Here is a 21,958-nt window from a genome sequence, read left to right as displayed (position 1 = left end):
TTTATTCTATTGGCAATGGTGCAGTAAAAGAGAAGCTGTCTCCTTAGGGGCATCTGTCAAGTTGTTTACTGTGTACTGTGCTCAATTACTTAAGAGAAAAAAGTATCATTTATAAAGTAGGAGTTTATGTTGAAGAATTTCATTATGTGCCACTATGGATGAAGTTAAGACACTTAGGAACCAGATGCATCTTGGAATAGTAGCTTGTTAACCTTTGCAATTTCTTTAAAGCAGGAGGTCATAGCAGTCCTGTGGACAGATGTTAATTTTCTTGAAAACACAGTTGGTAGCTTTGGGATAAGCCTCCAATTTGTGGTATTTTACTAACAGGACCACACCAGTGTCTGTTATTAAAATGGCTCCTGGCTTTTTCTCACAAACTAAGTAGAAGGCTTTCCACTGGACTGAAATAACCTGGGTCATAATTGGTCCCTTCTTCTACTATAAATTTCTGTGTGCATCAAAGTTAACTGGGCCTGGACAGGACAACAGTTCTGATCTTGTACTGTCAGCCCTTTGATTGTTTAGAACTGTTGAATGTGTTATGTTAGCAATCAGTTCTCTGGCAACTGACCAAAGAGCTGGAGAAATTAGAATGAACAAAATACACAAATATCAAAATAATGAAGTCACACTTTGTTTTGTTTTTTGCTTAAGGCACAAAGCATATATGTGTAAATTATGGTCTTAAAACTTGCAAATATGAACAGCAAACATCCATCTGTAAATATGGCCAACTTGTAATTTCCCTCACAATTATTTATTGTTTCCACTTTCAGAATGTGAGATTCCTTAAAGAAATGGAAGAAATAGAATTGCTCTTATTTCGGTGAGGTTACCTTCTTGCTGCTAAAACAGATGATTGACTGGGGAAAGGTTTCGCAAAGTAATTTCCTCCTACAGACAGGATCTAAGGAAAGCACAGAGCCTTGTCGTAGAGAAGATTTTGGAACACATCTATTATACTTGTCATTTCCACTGAAAGGATATCCTTGCACAGGGGTTTTAACTCTCCTCTTAGCTGCATGAAAAATTTACAGAACTAGGTGAATTCTTGTTGCCTACTCCCCTCTCACCAAAAGAGAGGTAGAGGTACTTTTAAAAAGTATGAACAATGCCAGGACCTCTTGCTTTGATGTTTCCTCTTTGAAAGATGTATAATAGTCTTTTAGGTATATTTTAACAAAAAGCACAATTTAACTGTGCAGCATGAAGGAGATTTCAGCTTTTGAAAAACTTTCTTATAAATTCCTAGTCAAAAGATATTAGTGCAAACAATTTTCATTATTGCATATTTTAAGAGGCAGGATTAATCAAGCACAGGGTACCAATATAATATAGGAAGATAAAAATTAATATTCTAATGCACCATAGCCAATACGTTAGTTTATTGAAAACTGGCATTGAGACATCATTCACTTATGGCACCTGAGGTTGAATGCAGACTAGGCCCTCTTATGTAGTAGCTGGCAAAATCTCATTGCTGAGATGAGACCAGAAAACTGTACTCAGAACAAGATGGTAAAATGTAGCCAATAACTCAGGGGACATGTGATAGAAGTTCTGAATATCTCAATGTTTTAAGTATTGTGTAGAGGACTCAAATTCAACCAAGGCTGTGCATTTCCATGCACATGTTAAAATAGCAAGATGGTAAAATGTAGCCAATAACTTAGGAGACATATGATAGAAGTTCTGAATATTTTGATGTTTTAAGTATTGTGTAGAGGACTCAAATTCAACCAAGGTTGTGTCTTTTCCACGTACATGTAAAATAGTCAAAACTGTAATATAACCTGATCAGATACAACAAAAACAAATGCAAATTTAATGGCCAAATCTAGTCTTGTGCTCTCCAGCATCTCTGACAATCCCACCAATTCATTTGTCCAGGCTTTTTGGCAGGGCAATGTTGGAACATCATAAACACAGCTGAAAAATTCTTAAACAAGCAAAAAACTACCTTAAATGGAAGTGAAGATGTGACTACAGTTTGTGTGAAAGAAAAACAAAATGAACTTCCTTTTGTAGGTATTCAATTGCCATGGTGCAGAAAACTTAGTGCATTAGATAGTGATGTGAGTTCTTAGATAGTGTGTTCTGACCGGGGGAGTATGGATTCAGAGAGGAGCTACACTTTAAGAAATCAGCATGCTATGATGACACTGTCACATACATTTGCTTTAGAAACCTCTAGCTTTGATTCTAAAAGTAAACATCTCATGTGCCTTGCAATGGATAGGCCTTGGAGTCCCGTTTTCTCAATGTAAGTTCCTGCAGGGACCTTGAGAACTGAAGTAGTCATTGCAGAACAGTCTGCATATCATTAAGCTGGATGAAAGCATTACAATCCATGCTTCCCCAAATAGGAAAGATGGGAGAATGGTTACTCTCTGTGAATAGGGAAAAGCATACTTAGATGTAGGCATATTGCCCAATGTGAAGCTGAGTCTCCATATTTGCAGAGAGGCTTCAGGTGCTTGGCAGGTGGTAGGTAGGTGCTTTCTACATAGAACGTTATGACAATTTCCTGAGGTTGTTTGTCTTGGTACATAGGTTGACATCGGCAAGGAGTGACTGGACTTTTAAAAGTCTTTCTGCCTGATACATAGCTCATGATTATTCTTTAAAATGCAGTGACTCCAACTGTAGGGGTAGCAGGTCTTGACAGTGTTGTAGGTTATGGAAGCTCACAATACTAATACAGTGGGGGTACTGAGTCAACAAGCCTGAGAAATCTCAGTGGAGTGCCTGTTAGGAAGGAGTTGAAACTACTGACGTGGCAGAGAAGACATGCCCTGGAAATCTATGGGGACCCAACTACACTAGTGGTCTCCCTTTTGTCTTCATACTTAGGGCGGAACTGAACAAACAGTATTATGCCCTAATCACAATCAAATTGTTCCTCTTTAAAATTTTCTTACTAAATAGCTTATGTTCTGATTTTGCAGCAGAAAATACTTTTCAGAGAAATCTAGCTTTCATTTTGTTTAGTTTTTACTTAATTATTTTCTAAACAGCTGAGCCAGCAGTAGATAGTAAGAAAAGAAATACTGAGTACTTTCTGTTTGCAATGCTATGAACAGGAGACAATTATTAATCATTGATTGCAACCCATTTTTTTTTTTTTTTTGGTCAGTCGTGGGGCTTGAACTCTGGGCTTGGGTGCTGTCCTTGAGCTTTTCAGCTCAAGGATAGTGCTCTACTACTTGCCACAGTGCTACTTCTAGTTTTCTGGTGGTTAATTGAGATGAGAATCTCACAGACTTTCCTACCCTGGCAGGTCTCAGATCTCAGCCTCCTGAGTAGCTAGGTAGCATGAACTACCAGCACCCGGCTTGAAACCAACAATTCTTTAATGAGAACAAAATAACATGAAAGAATTGTTCTTTTAACAAATACATAGATACAGGAGCAGGCCTTTATAGCCAGGAGTCTCTGGGTCCTGCTAATTGATACCACTGTCTTTGTATTTCAGAACAAATGAGTATTTTCTTTTTTCTGGTAGGGTATTCTTATGAGTTCACTAGAAATTACTTTTCTATCAAAAAGGGTGAGGATATCTTCTCTTTACATTGAGTCTGCATTTGTGTAAAATACTGATGAGAAGGCTCCTACAACTTGTTTCAGAGACAGGCTGCTTCTGGTATTAAGTGCTGATTAATCAACCAAATGGCAGATCAAATTAGCTAAGTTTAGTTAAGTACCAAGTGTCCTGCTCTTTCCCATGAAAGTTATGGTACTTAAAAATCTTATGTGCAGAAATAACTACTGTACGCTCAAGGAGCTCTCACTGTTCAATGCTGTGCCTCCTAGAGAAATGGAGAGAAACAGTGAAACGGAAAGTCATTTCACCAATAGAGAGAGCAGAAATCTTGTACTGAGATTTCACATTCAAGTCTCTACTCAGAGAGAGTCTCTACTCAGAGAGAGTAAGCTTAGGCAAAAAGGACCACACTGGTTGTTAACAATGCCCTATGAAAAGGGCAGGGCAGATATTTGCACTGCTATCCTTTAGAAATGCACAAACTGAGGGACAGAGATAGGAAAAGGAATTGGTCACATGTCATATCAAGAAGTTTGGTGACTGGAACTTAGGGCCACTGACTCTTACGCCACAGATAATTTCACTGTGATTAACTTAAGGGCCTTCCCCTTTATGCCTTTTCTATGCTCTATATGGCGGGGAATGAAAAATGCAATGATAATACTGACACACTCCTGCGTATAACAATCAAATAGGGATTCTATAGTTAAATTAACAGCAGAAAAGGGATTATAAAAATACAATCCTATCTTTCCCCTATATGTTTTTTTTTTTGGCCAGTCCTGGGCCTTGGACTCAGGGCCTGAGCACTGTCCCTGGCTTCTTCCGCTCAAGGCTAGCACTCCGCCACTTGAGCCACAGCGCCACTTCTGGCCGTTTTCTGTATATGTGGTGCTGGGGAATCGAACCTAGGGCCTCGTGTATCCGAGGCAGGCACTCTTGCCACTAGGCTATATCCCCAGCCCCCCTATATGTTTTATTCTTCAGGTAGCCACATTTTCCCTTAGCTTGTCTGCCTAAGTGAATGGATGGAGAAACACATATAAAACACTGTAGCATAATTGGATGGTAGGGTGGGATTAGATGTTCTCATGGCTGAGTTGGCTAGGATGGCTCTCCTAGCTTCACACTGCCTGTGAGACTGTATATGAATGAGAGGTTGTTCTACTACAATGATGGACTATTTGGTTGATGGTGATGGCAGCACAGGTGATAAGGTACAAGCCTCAGGTACCAGGTCTGTTGTTCAGAGATCATCTTCAGTATCTTGTACAGCTTTTAGAGAATCACATCTTTGAAATGAGGATTAGGAAACAAGCATTTCAGAATTGTTCCAGAATGTGTAAACCATGATTTTAATGCTGCCTCTTTTCCTCCCTTTAAACTACCTTCAAAGGAAACAGGAATTGAAAGCTGGGTGCTGTTCTACCTCCCGGTTTTTCCAATTTGGGGGCTGTGGAGGTGGATGTAGGTGGAACCTTTTTCCTCAGGGCTTTTAGTTCTAGCAGCTGATATCATGAAGCTGCTACAAATGTTCTCCCTTCACGAGGTACTAAAATTTGGTAAAACTAGGGAGACAAGTGAAAATTAGCACCTTGATACTTACAGCCCAACCTTTGCTTTCAGCATGTGGTTTGGGTGCTACTGCTGGCCCAGAACCAGAGCTTGCTGCTAAAATATGGATTTCCTATAAGAAGTGAAAAATATTTTCTATATATATTTCCACTTCATACTAGTTTGGGATACTATATCCAGACGACAATCACTACTCTGGGTCAAACTTCATGAGTACTTTTAAGAAAGGAGATGTAGGTATGCAGTCTTGTTGAGGAGGTTATTTCCCACTAGACACGTCTTCTTTCAAAAACATGGGTCTTCAAGGCTCTGGCCACAATTATGTTGCTATTATGGTAGCAAAAGAAGAGTCTACAATCTTCTGCAGGAGAAAATCATTTTTCTGTCATTTGAAGGACTCCTAGCTTAGGGATTCGAGGGGCCTCACTCTTTGAAATGAAACTCAAGACCCCAGGGAAGCTGAATTACTGCACAAAAGCAGTGCTGCTGTTTCTTGGCTTGGATTGCTGTTGAGAGGGTCCTATGCTAACATTTCCTTTAGGCTCAGGTAGAAAGCCAGAAGACTAAGGCAGAGCTCCTCACCCTCCAAAACCTGCTTTAATCTCAGGTTGCAAGCAATGTGCCATGATAGGGCAGCCTGGCAGGTACCCACGTGACAGTGATGATCTGAGCTAATATGCTGGCACTCAGGCCTGAGAGGAAGTGATCATTTCAGTTAGAAAATTCAGGTTGGATCACTCTATCACATGGGACACATTACAAGGTGACCTCTTGTGGTATACAGCATGTACATCCACCTGGACTGGGGCTCAGAGTTTCAACACACTCACCTCGACTCAGCCCGTCGGGTCCCCGGAGAATCCGACATTCTTCTATCTGGCCAAATGGAGAAAACATCACTCTGATATCATTCTCATTACATTTCTTTGAAACCATTCCTATGAACAATTTTCTGTCTTCCACAGCTAGGAGATAAAAAGAATGAATAAGCAAAGGCCATCTCATCTTATTTCTTGCAATCAATGCTTCATTGCCACATTAAAACAGGCCCTGCCATGTGAGACTCAATGTAAATCCTCAAGCTCACTCTAGACCCCCAGTCTGCCCCTCCTAGACACCAGATCCTGCTTCACCCTTGCCCTTGCCCTTCAGGAACATCTCATCTCTCTGTACTCTTCTGGTTCCTAACATAATGTCTTCACAGGATACAGAAAATCCTTTTCTAGCCTTTCAGAAATTAATGGGCATGGGTTTGGTGGCTCACACCTGTTATTCCAAGTTACTAAGAAGGCAGAAATCAGAAAGCTTGTGGTTCAAGGCCAGTCTGAGAAAAAAGTAAGACCCAGCTAAACAAATGGGCAGGATATAGGTGGTTCATGTCTGTAAGGTGAGAGGACTGCAGCCTGAGCGTATATGGGCAAAAGCAAGACTATCTGAAAAATAAGGCAAGAAAGGATGGGGGTATGGCTTAAGTGGTAGAGCACCTGCCTAGAAAGGGTGAGGCTCTGAGTTCAAACCTCAGTATTGCCAAAATAAAATTAATAGTAAGGTGTTTATGTTTACTAAGATTTTAAAGTACTTACATAATTGACCACTACTATTCTGTATAGATGTTTACCACTGTGTAGGGATGTGTTTGGATACAGATTTACTTTGTATTTTATTTTTATACATGTTATGGAAAGAGAAAGATCAGAAGAGGGTAAATAGAAGATATTGTCTAATAGCATATGAAGCTTCTAACAAAGGATACAAGGGAAGAGAATACTTCTCTTATTCTATTTCAAATAGCTTAGTCCATGAAAGGAAATGCGAATCAGAGAGCACTGAGTCTCATTTCTCTGGAGAGCTAGGAAAGTCCCTCTTGCTTTGGCAGTATAACTTTACTAGGTTCTTCACCTGATTCTAACCACCTAGGGTGGTTACAAGGGAAGCAGATGCCAATCCTAGCAAAGGGAAGTGGGATGTTGTTACCCCTGGTACCTGCAGGAGTGAAAAACTTCAGAGGAGAATGAGGAGGAAACTCTACCATTCAATCACTTGGAGGTAGGAATTTTGAGGGAAGAGATGCACTTTAGGCATCATACTAAGATGTGCAAATTGGAATCTGACAGGGTACAAATGAAGCAAATTTTACTTCAGATGATCTGGAGAGTCTCTAAAATCTCCATGCTGTGCTTGGGATCTGTGACCTATATTTAGACGGAAAGGCTGGGTTATAACTGATTTCAAGACAGTGCCAAAGGACTTGTTTTAACCTTTTTAGACATAATAGATGCCTATGGAGAGGAGACTTGCTTGTTTGCCATTGCTTCATTTCAATCCATTTATTAGAACTGAAGAGAAGAGAAAGAAGAAGAAAGAAAGAAAAGGCAGCTGGCTACCTTGGAAACTACAGAGTCCTGGCTTGGATCTGCACAGGTCATGTGTAGGAGCCTTTGTTCTCCATCTGTTTATAATCTTGCCATTCCTATTAAATTCTCTCATTTCTGTTTCTTTTAGTCCTTTTGTGGATGGCTAGTATCTCGTTTTCATTTAACCAACAAAGATCTATCGCAGACTTACTGGGGCCAGTTGCTTCTGGATTCTAAGTTAGACTATGTAGTCAGTGCCCTCTTGAAGCTTGGGAAAGATCTGTTCATGCCGCAGGCCGCTGTGCAGAGGGACCCCTGGGGGACAGGAAAGCCTGTGTCTGTTCTGCACAATACTACCTGATGTCATGTGTGGCTACTGGGCACTTAAAAACTGGCTAGTGAGATTAAGGAACTGAGCTTTTAAAATGCAATTTCATTTTAGTTAATTTAAAATTTAAAAGCTCCATGCAACTACTATAGAGGGCAGTACAGCTCTGGAGAATCTACATGAGACAGTTGAATGATCTGTCATAAAATTCCAGACTGTATATGAAGGACTTGAGATATTTCATTCATCTTTAAAACAGACTCCTGAGGCCCTTAGAAGGGGGAAGGGATTTTCTTAAGGTCATTAGGCAAATAAGGTACTCTAACCTGGACTATAGCCTGATCTCCTGCTTCCAGCCTCCAGTGTTCTTTTCCATCCACTATATTTGCTTCAGATGCAGAGGAAGCAAATGAGTCTTAAGGGTTACAGCCAAGGCTGTAATAAAAAGGTTCTATATGCTGCCATTAACTTGATATTGACGCACAAGAATTTTGTGATTTCTAGGATCACAATTTTGACACCCACAGCTGCAGGTTTATTCTTTTTCTTTTCCTTTTTTACCTCCCAGCATTGGAGAGAAGGTAGCTCAGCTATATACTTCTAACTGAAGCACTTGGAGGTGGCAGATGCGTGCAGTGGTGGGTAGTCATTCTCACCCAGTCTCTCTCCATACTTACGCTTTCTCATAAGACATCTCAGAAAGGCTCTTTTAAGGTTCATTTGGGCTGGACATTAAGAAGCATATACTGGCTTGAATAGACTGGCAGTGGGATGAGGAAACTAGGCATGACTCAGAGTCAAGAGTAGTAGGAGTATATTTTAGACAGAGGAAAGAAGCCTGACTTGGATGAAGAAGTGGCTCAAAGGATAAGGAGAGTGTTGGCCAGTCAAAGGATAATGTTTATGTTGAGACTCAAAGTAGTCAGATGAGCAACAAGCTCCATGGACTCTGATTACTGGGAGAGAGGCTGTTGAATACCTGTCTTTAGTTGAAAAATTTTCAATGAAAGTTCTCATCCCAATGATCTACTATGAACTGGATTGAGCCTAGTGGTCAGGCACGACAAGAAACATCATCAGGGATATCAAGAAGCCCTGGCAAGGAGCTTTCTCTAAGAAGAGACTGCTGTGGTCACCAACCTCAGGGTGATTCTAGGCTACCTATGATGCCTGCACTTCTTCACATGGGACGATTCTGGCTGAGCAGACCTGTGAGAAAGGAATATTGTCTTGATAAAGGGGATATAGATGGAACTGAGCAAAATGGGGCAGAAGAGAGAAGAAAATACCTCTAGTGTACAGTTCTTATTCCTTCTTCCCTCTCACCTCTGAGACTCCTATACCCACCAAAATAAGGTAGAGTCTTGTATGAGAATAAACTTTTTTTTTAAATAAAAGAAAAAATTCCTACTTGGTCCCTGTCTTCACGGGTAAACCTATAATTATGGTAGTTAGCTCAAGGAATTTGAAGGTTTAAGATCCAGGGTAATGCTATAGTAAGTTGAACCTAACTCCTGAATAAGCTAAAAAATGGTTTTTCCTAAGGCGAATATTCAGAAAATGGAAATGACTCATAAGAAAACCTGACTTCTTAGCCATCACTAGATAAGCCCAGTTGGGCCATGAGAGGAAGGTAGTACTCAGTTAAAAAACAAAACAAAACAAAACAAAAAACAAGTATTACTTAAAGGGGAGAATAAAAGGAAACTACCCATCCATATGCTGTTCAAAGCACTAGTCTTTGTTGTATGAAGTAAGTGGGGGCCTTTACAATCTCTTATTGTCGATGTTACTCTGTGGTTACAAGAGTTTGGCCATGTTTGCTTTAAGGAATATGAGGATCACTAACTATCTGGCTTTCCTCTCCGTTGAGCTATCCCAACTTCCAGGGAAAATTTATTCATAACATTGATTCCCAGCCTTTCCCTTGTAAATATTCTAAATAAAATAAACATAATTATCTTGAATTCACTTAACTTTGCCATCATTTTTTGGTAACTTTATTGATGAGTATTTCCTAAATAATAATTGGAAAATAAGATTTTTTGTGTGTGCTGGTTCTACAGGGCTTGAACTCAGGGGCTGAGAACTCTCCCTTAGCTTTTTTGATTAAGGCTAGCCCTCTTATCACTTGAGACATAACTCCAATGTTGGATTTATTGGAGGTAAGAGTGTTACAGACTTGCCTGCCAGGCTAGTTTTGAACTGTAATCCTCTGATCTCAGTTTCATAAGTAGCTAGGAAGATAGGTATGAGTCACTGGTGCCTTGCTTTCTCACTTAAAAAGAATCTGTAAGGATGTGGCTCTCATAAATGTTCAAACTACTACGTTCACACTAGTCTATTAGGTGCTTTTAGGGGCATTTTCCTGTAGGACAGTCAATGAGTGCAGATCTAGATCTTCATGTGTGAAGAGCTCACAGATGGGGTCTCCTTCACTAATAACAAACAACAGCAGGACTGACAGTGTTCCACACTACCAACCATTTAAAGTTCACCCTTGGTATAATGAATTAAGGTTAATATCTTAGGTATAAGGGTAACTTTTTAAAGTTAGGGGAATAGAAACTTCATGAAAAAAAATCCCTAATTGTAAGTCTGTGCTAATGCTCTGGTGTAAAATCTGTCAAGTCACACCTGGATTTGGGGCTGCCTGAATTAATTAACAACTTTTCAATGTGTTAGTGCTAACATATGGCATTTAATTACTGCCTCCAAATCTGTGAGTCTCTCCACTTTGAATTTCAAAATTATTTCTTCATCTTTGAGTAAACCAAAAAGTGATTGGATAGAAACACCCTATTACTCCTATTTTTACTGGAGGTCTTTGCTAGTCTTCACTCCTGCCCCCTGACAAAATTTAGTTACCATGACTCCTGCTAGTTCTAAACTTGACGCATAAATACAGGAGGGTTTGCAGGCTCTGAGAAAAAGGGGTTGTGGTCTACTTATTAAGTAGCATTTTTCTGGATTCTAGGCTTTTAAGGATCCTTGACAAGTTGTAAGGCTGGAAGGTCAAAGCAGGGTAGATTTATATGCTCTGTCTAGTGAGAGTAAAAACAATCCTCCTCGCAACAAGAAGCATGACATAATAGTCAATACCAGTTCCAGCCTCAGAGACCCAAGCATAGAAACAGAGGTGACTCCATGCTTTTCTTATCGTTCACTGCTAGATTAGCTTCAGCAACTGTTTTTAAGTCTTGCACAGCTGACCCCTCCTATTGTACCTACTCCTACTGTACACCCAAGACAATGCTTGGATGGTATGAATGAGACAGAATAACTGTGCTTGTGCTGGTTAATTCAGTATCTAAACCTATACCTCAAGGACTCTTTTCATAGATCACTCATTCTTTTTTCAGTTTAAATTCCCATTTATTTATTTATTTTATTGTCAAGGTGATGGACAGAGGCGTTACAGTTATATATGTAAGGGAGTGAGTACTTCATTCTTTTCTGCAATGGAAAAATAATAAAAACATTGCATTTTGTTGTCAGTTGGCTATTTCAATGTATTCTGAAGAGCCTTATCATTGATTGCTTATCCAGGGTGGGATTTCTTTCTTCTTCTTTTTTTGATACTAGGTTCAGGAGAAGAATGTGGTCAGGAAATAAAATGCTGTGAGTTTGCATAAATGTGCTAAAGGCTACAAGTAAAATTGGAGCCAATTGGAGGGCCTGGTATAAGAAACCACAGAGACTTAAGAAGGCCATTCACAGTAAGATCTAAACTACAGGACTGATCGAAGAACAATCTAACATTTCTGGGCTTACCACAGAGGTTACTTTTATCAGAATCTCTAGCGGGATGAGAGTTTCAAAGGGTGGTTGCCTTGCTGGAATTCATTTGTCCATCACTAATTGATCTATGATTAGCAGCCCTTTCTTGCTCAGCAAATATAAAGTTTCAGAAATCTGAACACGGAGATAATGAAGACAGTTACTGTCTAACTGTGATGAGTCCTTTGTGCTGTACATAAATGTCAGCAAACTCAATAAAAGTGCAATTAGAGCTCGTTATACTTCTTTCACAGCTACAGCAGCTATTTACAGCATCTGAGCTAAAGAAATCTTTGTGCTCTTTGAGCTTTTAAAACTATGCTTACCTGTCAGAAATGCCATGTGGAATCAGAAAGGGCTGCAGCTTTTATCACCTGCTTTGGAACAGCACACTGTTCTTCTGATTCTTAAATCAGACCCAAGGAGAACCATGAAATCTGCTCATCTATACAAGATGAAGTTCCATGGGAACCTCCATAAAAAGAACCCCTGAAATGTAGCTTTTAGTCCATTTATCTTTTGGCTTTTTCTTACTAGAAATGTAGATATTGAAGGTCGGTCTACAAAGCAAGAGGACAGTAGGGGTCACTAGAAGGTTTGGGGGTTTCCTTTCTATGTACAGGTCTACATTTTAAACAGCTAAAGCCTGGGTTTCTCAGTCTCTGCTGCTCAGACTGGACTGAAACATCATCTTCAGGGGAATTATGTTAACATAACTAATATACTGGAAATTTTCTGTGCTAGTTATTATCCTAAACTCTTTATAGACAGACTTTAAGTTAGGTAATCCTCAAACAACCATGAAAGGCAGGTATAACAAAATGAGTTCACAATCACCCTATGGTGGCTCCCCCACTTAACAGCTGAAGATGCCGAGGCTATGTGAAGTTACATAACTTGTCAAAGGACACAGCCAACGAGGGCAGAGTCTGTTCTAGACTCTTAAGACCTTAATGGATAGCCTGTGCTGTTTCTGGACAAAGAGCATTTTTAGGCACTTCCTTATCCTAGCAATAATGGTGCTCATGTCTTGTCTTTTGAGATCATGTAATACTGGGGACACCCAGCTGCATGATAATTTTAGTCTGTTTTAACTACAGACCTAATGTGAACATTATCTTCAGTGTCTAAAGTAGATATTGGACAGCAAGAGAAGCAAAACACTCTTGGGAACTCCTAGCAGCTTGCCCATGCAAAGGATTCTTATGTCAGGGTGTATATATGCAAAGCAGAAAATACAAAAGAAGAAATTGCCTCAGGTTTCAACTATTTGGGTATTTCAGGTCATGTTTTCAACTCAGCTCTCAAATTCACACTGTTATAAATATAATGTAGGCTCAGCAATAAGACAAATCCTTTTCCAGAGACTTTCATCCCAAAGCCAATATCATGATAGTTTATAGAGAACTGTTCAGAACATCTCTTGGTAGCTAGATGCTCCAAGATGTGCACTGACAGGGTTCATCCTACAAACATAAGATTCATCTCTCCTAACTCCCACCAAGGGATAGAACAGATGGTGAATGGGCACCTCTGGGGAAAAAGAGCTCCAGAAATTAGCACAGGAAATGGCCTTCTGTATAGGCAGACATGCTGAGCAAAGAACACTATAAAGCCAGGGGTATATCTCTGGGTGATAACAATAATATTTTACGGAAGTGCTATATCATTTACAAAGTCAGTTATAAACCTATTGGAGCATCTGGGAAGAACAAAAAGCCAACCCATGTAAGGTAATTACCATTTCTCCTACAAATAAGATTTCAAGTTGCTTACTGAAGTGACTGTTGGGTACTTGAATCAGTAGACTGAATATGGGACCAGTTTCTTGTAGTCTTTTTCAACTTATTGCTGCAAAGCCAACCTTCCCCCCAGCAACATCCATAGTCAGGGATCAACAAGTTACTGTTGAATGAATGAAGCAACTTAAACAAACATATTCTCACAAGAAAGCAGTGGCATAGCTTAGAACTTGCGGCAGTAAGTTCAGTGTAGCTGATGAAGGAACATTGCACTATGGAAAGTATGGGGCTATGGAGCCAGTGGGAAAAGCATCAGTGTCTGCTCCACATCCTAGAAAAGCTCTGGCACACCAAGTGCCAGCAGCACCACGTAACAGCTTGGAATTTTCTTCCAAACTTTCCAGTCTGTGAAGAAGCCAGAAAATGGGCTGTACTACAATTAGCAAAAAATACCTTGTGGAGAGATTTAGAGCCCAATCATAATTTACATGTGCAGATATGTAGATCTCTAAGTGCATGGCTTCTGCCCTGATTACTAATTAATGAGGTGCAAAACTGCCTGATGGAAGGAAGCAGTACTGATTATGCCAGTCTTGTGGGACAGAAGGGCTCTGTGCTATAGAAAGGTGAAAGGTTCTTTTAACAAAGATTCCAGGAAATTAAAAGAACAAAACAGGGACAGAACATTTGTATAAATGGAAGAAAAAACTTAAGAGAGAAACATGGGTTATCAACTCTAGTAGCCTGAAGAAGCAAATTCCAATTATTTCATGAACCTCATCAAGTACATATTTTTGCAGTGAGTGTACATTTATTTAATCAGCAGACTGAATTATGATGCAAATGTATTGGTACAATTTAGAGAATAATGCAATAAGACAAAGAGGAACAAATGAAAAGATTAAAAACAAACAAAGGAAAAAAACTAAGGGAGCCTATTTCTTAAATGGGCACTCCTTTCTCTCTCTTTACTTCCCCCCCAACCATGTGTTCCTCTGTTGTGTTGGAGGAAATGTCACATGACTATCACACAGGACAAGCCTTAAGCAGATAGTCATAGACAACCACTCCTTGTAAGTCTCATAGATCTCTGCACCAGAGGTAACTCTGACAGAGCAATAGAGAGTGCACTTCTCCAGATATGCTTACCACAGTGGAAGGTAATGGGGCAGCAACCTCCCCCTTCCAGAGCTAGAAAGTAGCTAGAACTGTCCCTCCTCCCCCACCTGGCTTATATAGAAGCAGACATTATTGAAGAAGCAGTTGGTTATCACCTACCGTTTGACTTTTCACTATCTGCAGGTTTCATCTGAATGGGATGATGCATCTAAAAATACAAAAGTGAGAAAGTAAAGACAGATTGAACAACTGTAAAACCAGTCTCAGAAATCTGATACTATATGACTAGAGTATTGCTCTTGTTACGAAGGCACATTAAGTAATAACAAAACTTCTCTTGGGTAAAATTACCTACATTAAAAAAATACATTTGAGTTTTATTTTCTGGAATAGTCTTTATTATTTTTTTTCTGTCAGTTTTGGGGCTTGAATTTAAGACATGGGAGCTGTCCCTGAGCCTCTTTGTGCTCAAGGCTAGTGCTCTACCACTTGAGCCACGGCACTTCCTGAATACAGCCTTTTTAAGTCAAGGGGCACGGAAACACAGTACTTAAAAACTTGGGCTTTTAAGGTTTGAGTTCAAATCTGGCTTTGCCAATCAATATAATTTCTGCCTCTATATTGTAGGTAATTCTAATTCTGTCTTTCATTAAAGCTTCATGATCTTGGATTTAGTGTCTTAACCTCTCTGAGCTTCAGTCTTCCCTTTGGGTGAAATGTATTGCCTGCATACAGAGTGATGAGAATTAAATGAGAAAATGAATGTAAAGTGCTTCATACATAAGCAAAACCTAGGATGTGTTGACAAAAATTAGTTATTGTGATTGTATTATTCAAATGTAGATTGTCCTTGTTTTTCTCCTGGCTATTCTATATGTCTGCTTTGTGGATTTCACTCAGGTTTCATAGCTATGCATAATTTGAAGGCCTAGCAGTTGATTGATTCAGGCATCAATATGTAATATTTTTATGTGCTAAATATAGAACAGGAATGACAGCCAATGGACGAACACAGAGTGTGAGGAAAGGGAAAGAGAAGAGGGAGGGGAAGGGGGAAAGGAGGAGGAAAGAAGGGTAAGAGGCAGATATGGGCCTTATGATCATAATCGACTGGGTCTGTTGTTATCCAGGTAGACCTGAGGTGCTTCCATAGCTCTCTACACAATGCTGACTGAATCATTGTGTGTGATCCACAGAGTTTACTCCAAGCACAGGGCATCAGCACCATTTCCAATTAAAACCAATTCCTCAAACTACTTTCACAGATCCTCTTGCATCCTATTTCATCATACCCTAAGGACACAGGAGCTACAGGGTAGATGGAATCACTGGCTGTGAAAATGCTCTTATTATAATGGGTCCTGTTCTCTGTGAACCTTTAATTTCCCCCATGGACTTCCATCACTTGCAAGCCACGGCCTGGATTTTATCTAATTTGAATGAAAGGAGAATAGTACTTGGCTCTGGCACTTATATGAGAAATTATTTTCGGGCTGTCTATGTGCACCCAATGTCTGCCAGGGCTTTTAGAACACAAGAAGGAAACGAAAGAGGGAGGACTGTCAAGGGATAAGAGGTTAAATAATTCAGAGCTGCTTCATTTCTTGAAAAGACCAAGATGATCTTATGCACAGAACACAGACCCTGAGATGTAAGATCTACCAGTAGCCTCACTTCATTCATACTTTCCACTTCTGGAGCCGAGAATACAATGAGAACGTAATGTATTATAGTGGTCCTAAGTAAATCTCCTTTTCATTTTTTTTAGAAGAGGAGAATATTTACCTTAAAAGCGGTAGGTGTGAACTGTGGAAACACCTGATACGGGCTATAGAATGTGGAGAAGATAGAAATGTTTTGTGAAAATCAATTGTCTTTGAGTAAACTATCGTTCCAGGACGTGTCTGTTCACTCGACCAGCAAACACAGACGAAATACGCACTACATGTGGAGTGCTAGGCTAAGGCCTGGGAACACAGGTGAAGTGAAGAAAATTTCTTCCTTTTAGGTGCTTACTGTGTGGTAGGGGAAACATTACTGTGGCCAGTCAGGCAGTCTTTCCTGTGGTGGAGAAAAGGTAAGAAAAAGCTTCTAGGAGTCCAGGGGTACAGGATTTTACTATCTGGAAAAGAAGGTGAAGGTTGAGCCAGTTGTGGTATTGTGCCCCTGTCACCCTAGCTACACAGCAGGCTGGGGCAAGTGGATTCAGAGTTCAAGGCCAGCCTGGGCAAAGTAATTGATACGCATTTAGTAAAATATAGTCATAACAGCAACAAAACAAAACCAAACAGCCACAAAAGAGCTCTGAATATAGTTCAAGTGGTACAGCACTTGCTTAGTATGTGAAAGGTCTTGTTTTCAACCCCGTAGTACCAGAAAAACAAAACAAACAAAAAGGTGAAGGTTAGTATAGTATCTAGGGATAGTTCACGAATCTCACAAGCTATCCCAGCCAAAACACAGGTAAGAGCAGGTTCACTGCCTTCTTTCTTGCATGGCGTTCATCTTGTCATTCAAGTGAAGAAGGAATGAGAAGAGCTACAAAGAGAGTCTTCTAAGTTAAGAGACTAGACTGCTTTCATCAGGTTTGTGGTCAGGTACAGAGTTAAGTAGCAAAGACAAAAAGAATTTGAAGTCTTGAAAAGTCATTTTTGGCTACTGCACAGAGGGTAGATTATAGAACAGACACAGGAGGCAGGGAGGACAGTGAAAAGGTTCCTGCAAATAGCCCAGGTAGTGCCAGGAAGGTCTAAACTTCAATGGTAATTGGCAGGTCATGAGATGAAGAAGGGTAACTTCAGGCACAGACAAGTAGATGGATGATAGAATCATTCCCCAGTAGGGAAAACAGAAAGAAGTTTTGGAGTTGGCTAACAAGTATAGGTCTGGATATACTACATTTGAGGTGACCACAAGATACAGAGAAGTTGGAAACAAGGGGATCAAGAGGGGCCAGGCCTCAGAAGCTACTGTAGTATGAAGTAAGGGAAGCTACAGCAGCAATGAGGCTGCCGGGATGACACTGAGAAAGAAAAGAGCCAAGAGTGAGAGGAGAACCATGGATCACGAGGAAACGGGTAGCTAATAAAGAGGACAGAGCACAGGTCAGTCAAGGAGGTAGGAGAAGCAGGAGACATGCATCCTGTAGATGCCATAAGAGGGATTATCAAGAATAAGGGAATGGGCAAAATGGATGCTACTAGAGACCATAATGAAAACACCAAAATATCTTTTGGGATTAGGCAACAAAAAATTCTCTAGGGAATTTTTCAAAAGTAGGGGCTGGGGATATGGCCTAGTGGCAAGAGTGCTTGCCTTGTATACATGAGGCCCTGGGTTCGATTCCCCAGCACCACATATTCAGAAAACGGCCAGAAGTGGCACTGTGGCTCAAGTGGCAGAGTGCTAGCCTTGAGCAAAAAGAAGCCAGGGACAGTGCTCAGGCCCTGAGTCCAAGCCCCAGGACTGACCAAAAACAAAAAACAAAAAACAAAAAAAAAAAAAACAAAAGTAGTAGGGCCAGAACTGCACATTGTAGGGAAAAGAGTAGTGAGTAGGACAACAGATGCAATAGATGAAGACTACTACTTGAGATTTCGAAATGGGGAAAATGGGGGTGAGAATAGGAGGTGACATCTTTCCTTTCAAGATAGAAAATACCTACATTGGTTAATATACTGAAGAGTCAGATAAGAATTATAGAGAGAAAATATACATTCATGTCCTTTTTACCAGAAATGAACATGGCTCTTTCCCTCAAGGAGCTTACAGTTCATCATGGTGGTTAATGTGTATATACAAGGAAAAAAAAAAAAAGCAGTAAGGATAACCCATAGCAGAACAGCTGCAAAAACAGATGCTAGGAGCATTCAGGTTTACCTGTGAAGTGCATGGAGAAGTGAAGGAGAAAATCTGGTTGTGACAAGGGCAGTGTCTTTCTACTCTGAAGCTGTGAAGGCCCTTAGAAATCCCAGTCCATTGCTCTCCATTTATAGTTATGATTCAGGGAATAAGTGACCTCTCTTAAGGATACAAAGCTGGTTAACAATAAGAGCTGGGATGAGAAATTTAATCTTACTCTAAACCCAGTGATGGCTTCCCTAGACCACACTGCTTTTCCCCAAAATGTCTGACATGGAACATACTGGTCTTCAACTAAGAACTGCAGGTTTCACTCACTAAAGGAGCCAAATAGTTGTTTGAGGGCATCTGCAATATTCCCTTAGCTGAAAGTATTCTTTCCTTCTAAGCTCCCATAACCCCTTGTCTCTGTAACCTGTGACTAGTATTACAGTATGACTTCAGTCTTAATTTTCTTGTAGCTTCTCTCTCAGTTTCTCATTTAAAACTACCCAGAAGGCTCAGGGGAGCATATGGGCAGTGGTAATGAAGCAGCTAATACTACTATAAACTTGGGTTGTGTTTTGGTTTTCCCTGAGTCCTGGGGGAAAAATCTACTTTACAGAGATCTGTATTGTCAGATTATGGGAACTTGAGTGGGTGACACCCAACTGCACATACATTCTGAAGACAATTAAGATAAAGTACGTACAAACAATGTGACCTTCTTTGTGAAAGGTGTTCAGTTGGTACTATATTAAGAAAAGCTCATTATCATGAACATTGTTCATTGGAGTTATATAATTTGAATCACATACAGCAGGGAAATGCCAAGTAAGACAAGAACAGTGAGGAGGAGTCATTCTTAAAATGTTGCTTCTCTTCTTCAAAATTTTCTGATTGTAAAAATTTGGGCATTTCATTTGTGGAGTAGGGAGGTCAAATTCTGCCTTGAAGTTTTACATTATAAGAAAAGAATTCTTTGGGCTGGGAATGTGGCTTAGTGGAAGAGTGGCTTGCCTCGCATGCATGAAGCCCTGGGTTTGCTTCCCCAGCATCACATAAACAGAAAAAGCCAGAAGTGGCGGAAGTGGTGCTGTGGCTCAAAAGGTAGAGTGCTAGCCTTGAGCAAAAGTAGCCACAGACGGTGCTCAGGCCCCGAGTCCAAGCCCCAGGACTGGCAACAAAAACAAAAACATGAAAAGTATTATTTCCCTACAGTAGAAAGGATTTAAAATACTGAACGCATATGAATTTAGAATTACTCATCCATTCTCCCCTTTTAGCAGATACTGTTAGATGTTGGAAAGGCAAGGAGGATGAGTTCTTGTCAGGAGATGGAGCTTGTGTTATACAATAGCGAAAGATCCTTCAACCATTTTTTCAGAGTCTGACATGGGTGCTGTGCTAAGACATGCAGTGTGGAAACTCAGACAAGTCAAGCCCAACAGAGACTATGGGCAGAAAAGTTGAAAGTGGCTCAGATGGAGAAATTCTTAAAGAAATCTTCATCTTACCTAGGAAGTGCATAAAGTGCATAAAGAACTTGCAGAGAAAAGAGCAACATATATTAAAAGGGTCAGAGTAAGAAAATAGGTCATAATGTTACTAAAGAATGATGGAATGACATTTTAACCAAGGTTAGAGCAACTGGAGCTCTTAAGATTATACCCCAAACTAAAATACCTAGAACACAGAAATACTAGTAGTGAGGAATACATTCATGGAATAGAGAATTTCGAGGAGAAGAAAAAAATTCAAGCCTACCAAACCCTGAATTTAAACATACCACGATTGGCAGCCAGAGGTCACATTCTGAGAACCTTCCTCAGGAGTTAAAGATGGAACCAATGAGATCCCACAGCTTCTCAACAAGACTAGAGAACCTTGCCTTGTCTCCTGCCATGGGGAGGTGGGGCTAGATTTCTATACACTGTGCTCAATATGTAGAGGTCCCAGCTGAGAGCAGCAGACCAAGGAAAGCACAAAGAAGGTGGCAGTCTCTTTTCCAATTAGCCCAATGTCTCCCTAGGTTTGAGGAAATACCACAGTCAGAGATGAGGCTAGTTTTCTCAAAACCATCTCTTTTTCTTATGACAAATGAGAATGTCAACTTCAAGAATTTTGCAAGGAGTCAAAAACTGAGGAATTAAAAACTGAGGCTGCACGGCATTGGCTATGTCTAAAGAAATATTCAGTGGTCTGTACTAACGTGATCTATATATGCTGTCTATGGACTCGAGGAATTTTACAAATGTCAGCCTCTGACATTCCTAAGTCAGGCTGAAACAAGAGCAATGAGTCCAATACCTATGTCTAACTCAGTTCCATTCGTATCAAACTTAAAAGATTATAAGATGCTAATGTTGGCATAGTGTATATTCCATGGACATCATGATTGTACTAGGCAATGTCAAGAGCCAAAGCTTTGGAAATATATCCTGTTCATGACCAAATGTATTTCTTCATGCTTACATTTGTATGAAGAAAGTCTTCTCAATTTGTTTCTTTGAAGATTTCTTTGATTGCATATGAATCTCTTTTTAAATTTTATTGTAGAACATTTTGCCTAAAGTTACACACTAAGGTACTGGCTAATGTCCTCGCCTCTATGCAGCCCTTTGTTTTAAAACAATGGAAACATAAGCAAAGAGGAAATGTTGATCGCTTCCTACTTCCCTTCTCCAGGGAGAAGCCAGCTGTTGAATCTGTGTTATATATCTGCATTAACTATGGGTTATCATGTGCACAGTTGAGCAGAATCACTCAAGAGTATTTCACTGTGCCACACCAAGAACTGGCTTTTGCAGTCACATAGCTTTCTGTGAGGACAGGTTTGTATCTCACTGTCTTTTCACCAGCAACAACATGCAGCTGCTTCCTTATGGCACATCCGCACACCATGGCTATCTCCTGCCTGGTGGTGAGCAGGCTTCCTGCATAAAGCTTCCCCTTCACATCCTGCCCATTCACAGGTAGGTGGCTTGAGGTTTGCCTTCTTTTTCCTCCCTCCATATGAATGTAAGACCCCACAATTGAGCTGTTTTTCTAAATGGCTGACCCCTGATTGGACCTTATATGTCTTACTCCTTGATCTGCTGATCTTAGATTTGTCACAGTGGAACCCAGCTGTGGTTCATGAAAATGAGAATAAGGATAGAACTGAGCAAAGCCATTACTCCAGGTCTGTGGGGGTTTTGTACAGAGAGCTGGCACCCAGCTCTTGAAATAGCTTTCACTGCCTACAGTCCTAAAATTATGCCATGGAGACAGGAAGGAGGCTGGGCCACAGAGCACCAGAAATCACTGACTGCTCTCTCCCTAGACTCTCCACTACAGACAGATCTAGTGTGATTTCTCTGTTTCAGTCCTGTGATGCCTAAAAGGAAGATTCTGAGTTAACATAGACCTGTCTGAGAGACAGAGTCCTTGGGGAGGTGGCGGGGTTGTGGCCCATCCTGGTTCTCACACAGTGGAACTTTTTTAACCCCAGCCACGACCAACTGATGCGTTAACAACCTTTCATGCAGGATTCAATAAAACATGCCATTTTTAACCTGAAATGGGTTTTTTACAAAGTCACTGTTATGCATCTCATTATTAAACCTATCTCAAGCCCTTGAGAGGACAGCCGTGCTGGTACATATTATCAGCTTACTGTCCATAAAATATT

General features: G+C 40.3%; 1 protein-coding gene across 13 annotated transcripts in view; it reads right to left on the bottom strand.

Moving 5' to 3' along the window:
- Celf2 (CUGBP Elav-like family member 2) overlaps positions 1-21,958 on the bottom strand; it is a 303,253-nt gene that overhangs the window by 55,449 nt on the left and 225,846 nt on the right. For all 13 annotated transcript variants that reach the window (XM_048367901.1, XM_048367889.1, XM_048367902.1 and 10 more), the window contains exons 4-5: positions 14,605-14,653; positions 5,953-6,087 (exon numbers count right to left, since the gene is read on the bottom strand). In XM_048367901.1, the coding sequence (XP_048223858.1) occupies positions 5,953-6,087; positions 14,605-14,653 (184 nt within the window). The remainder of the gene's footprint in view (positions 1-5,952; positions 6,088-14,604; positions 14,654-21,958) is intronic.

The sequence above is a fragment of the Perognathus longimembris genome, chromosome 18, assembly GCF_023159225.1.
Source record: "Perognathus longimembris pacificus isolate PPM17 chromosome 18, ASM2315922v1, whole genome shotgun sequence".
Classification (NCBI taxonomy): Eukaryota; Metazoa; Chordata; class Mammalia; order Rodentia; family Heteromyidae; genus Perognathus; species Perognathus longimembris.
The sequence above is the reverse complement of the archived record's forward strand: the minus strand, read 5'-3'. Positions and strand labels throughout refer to the sequence as shown.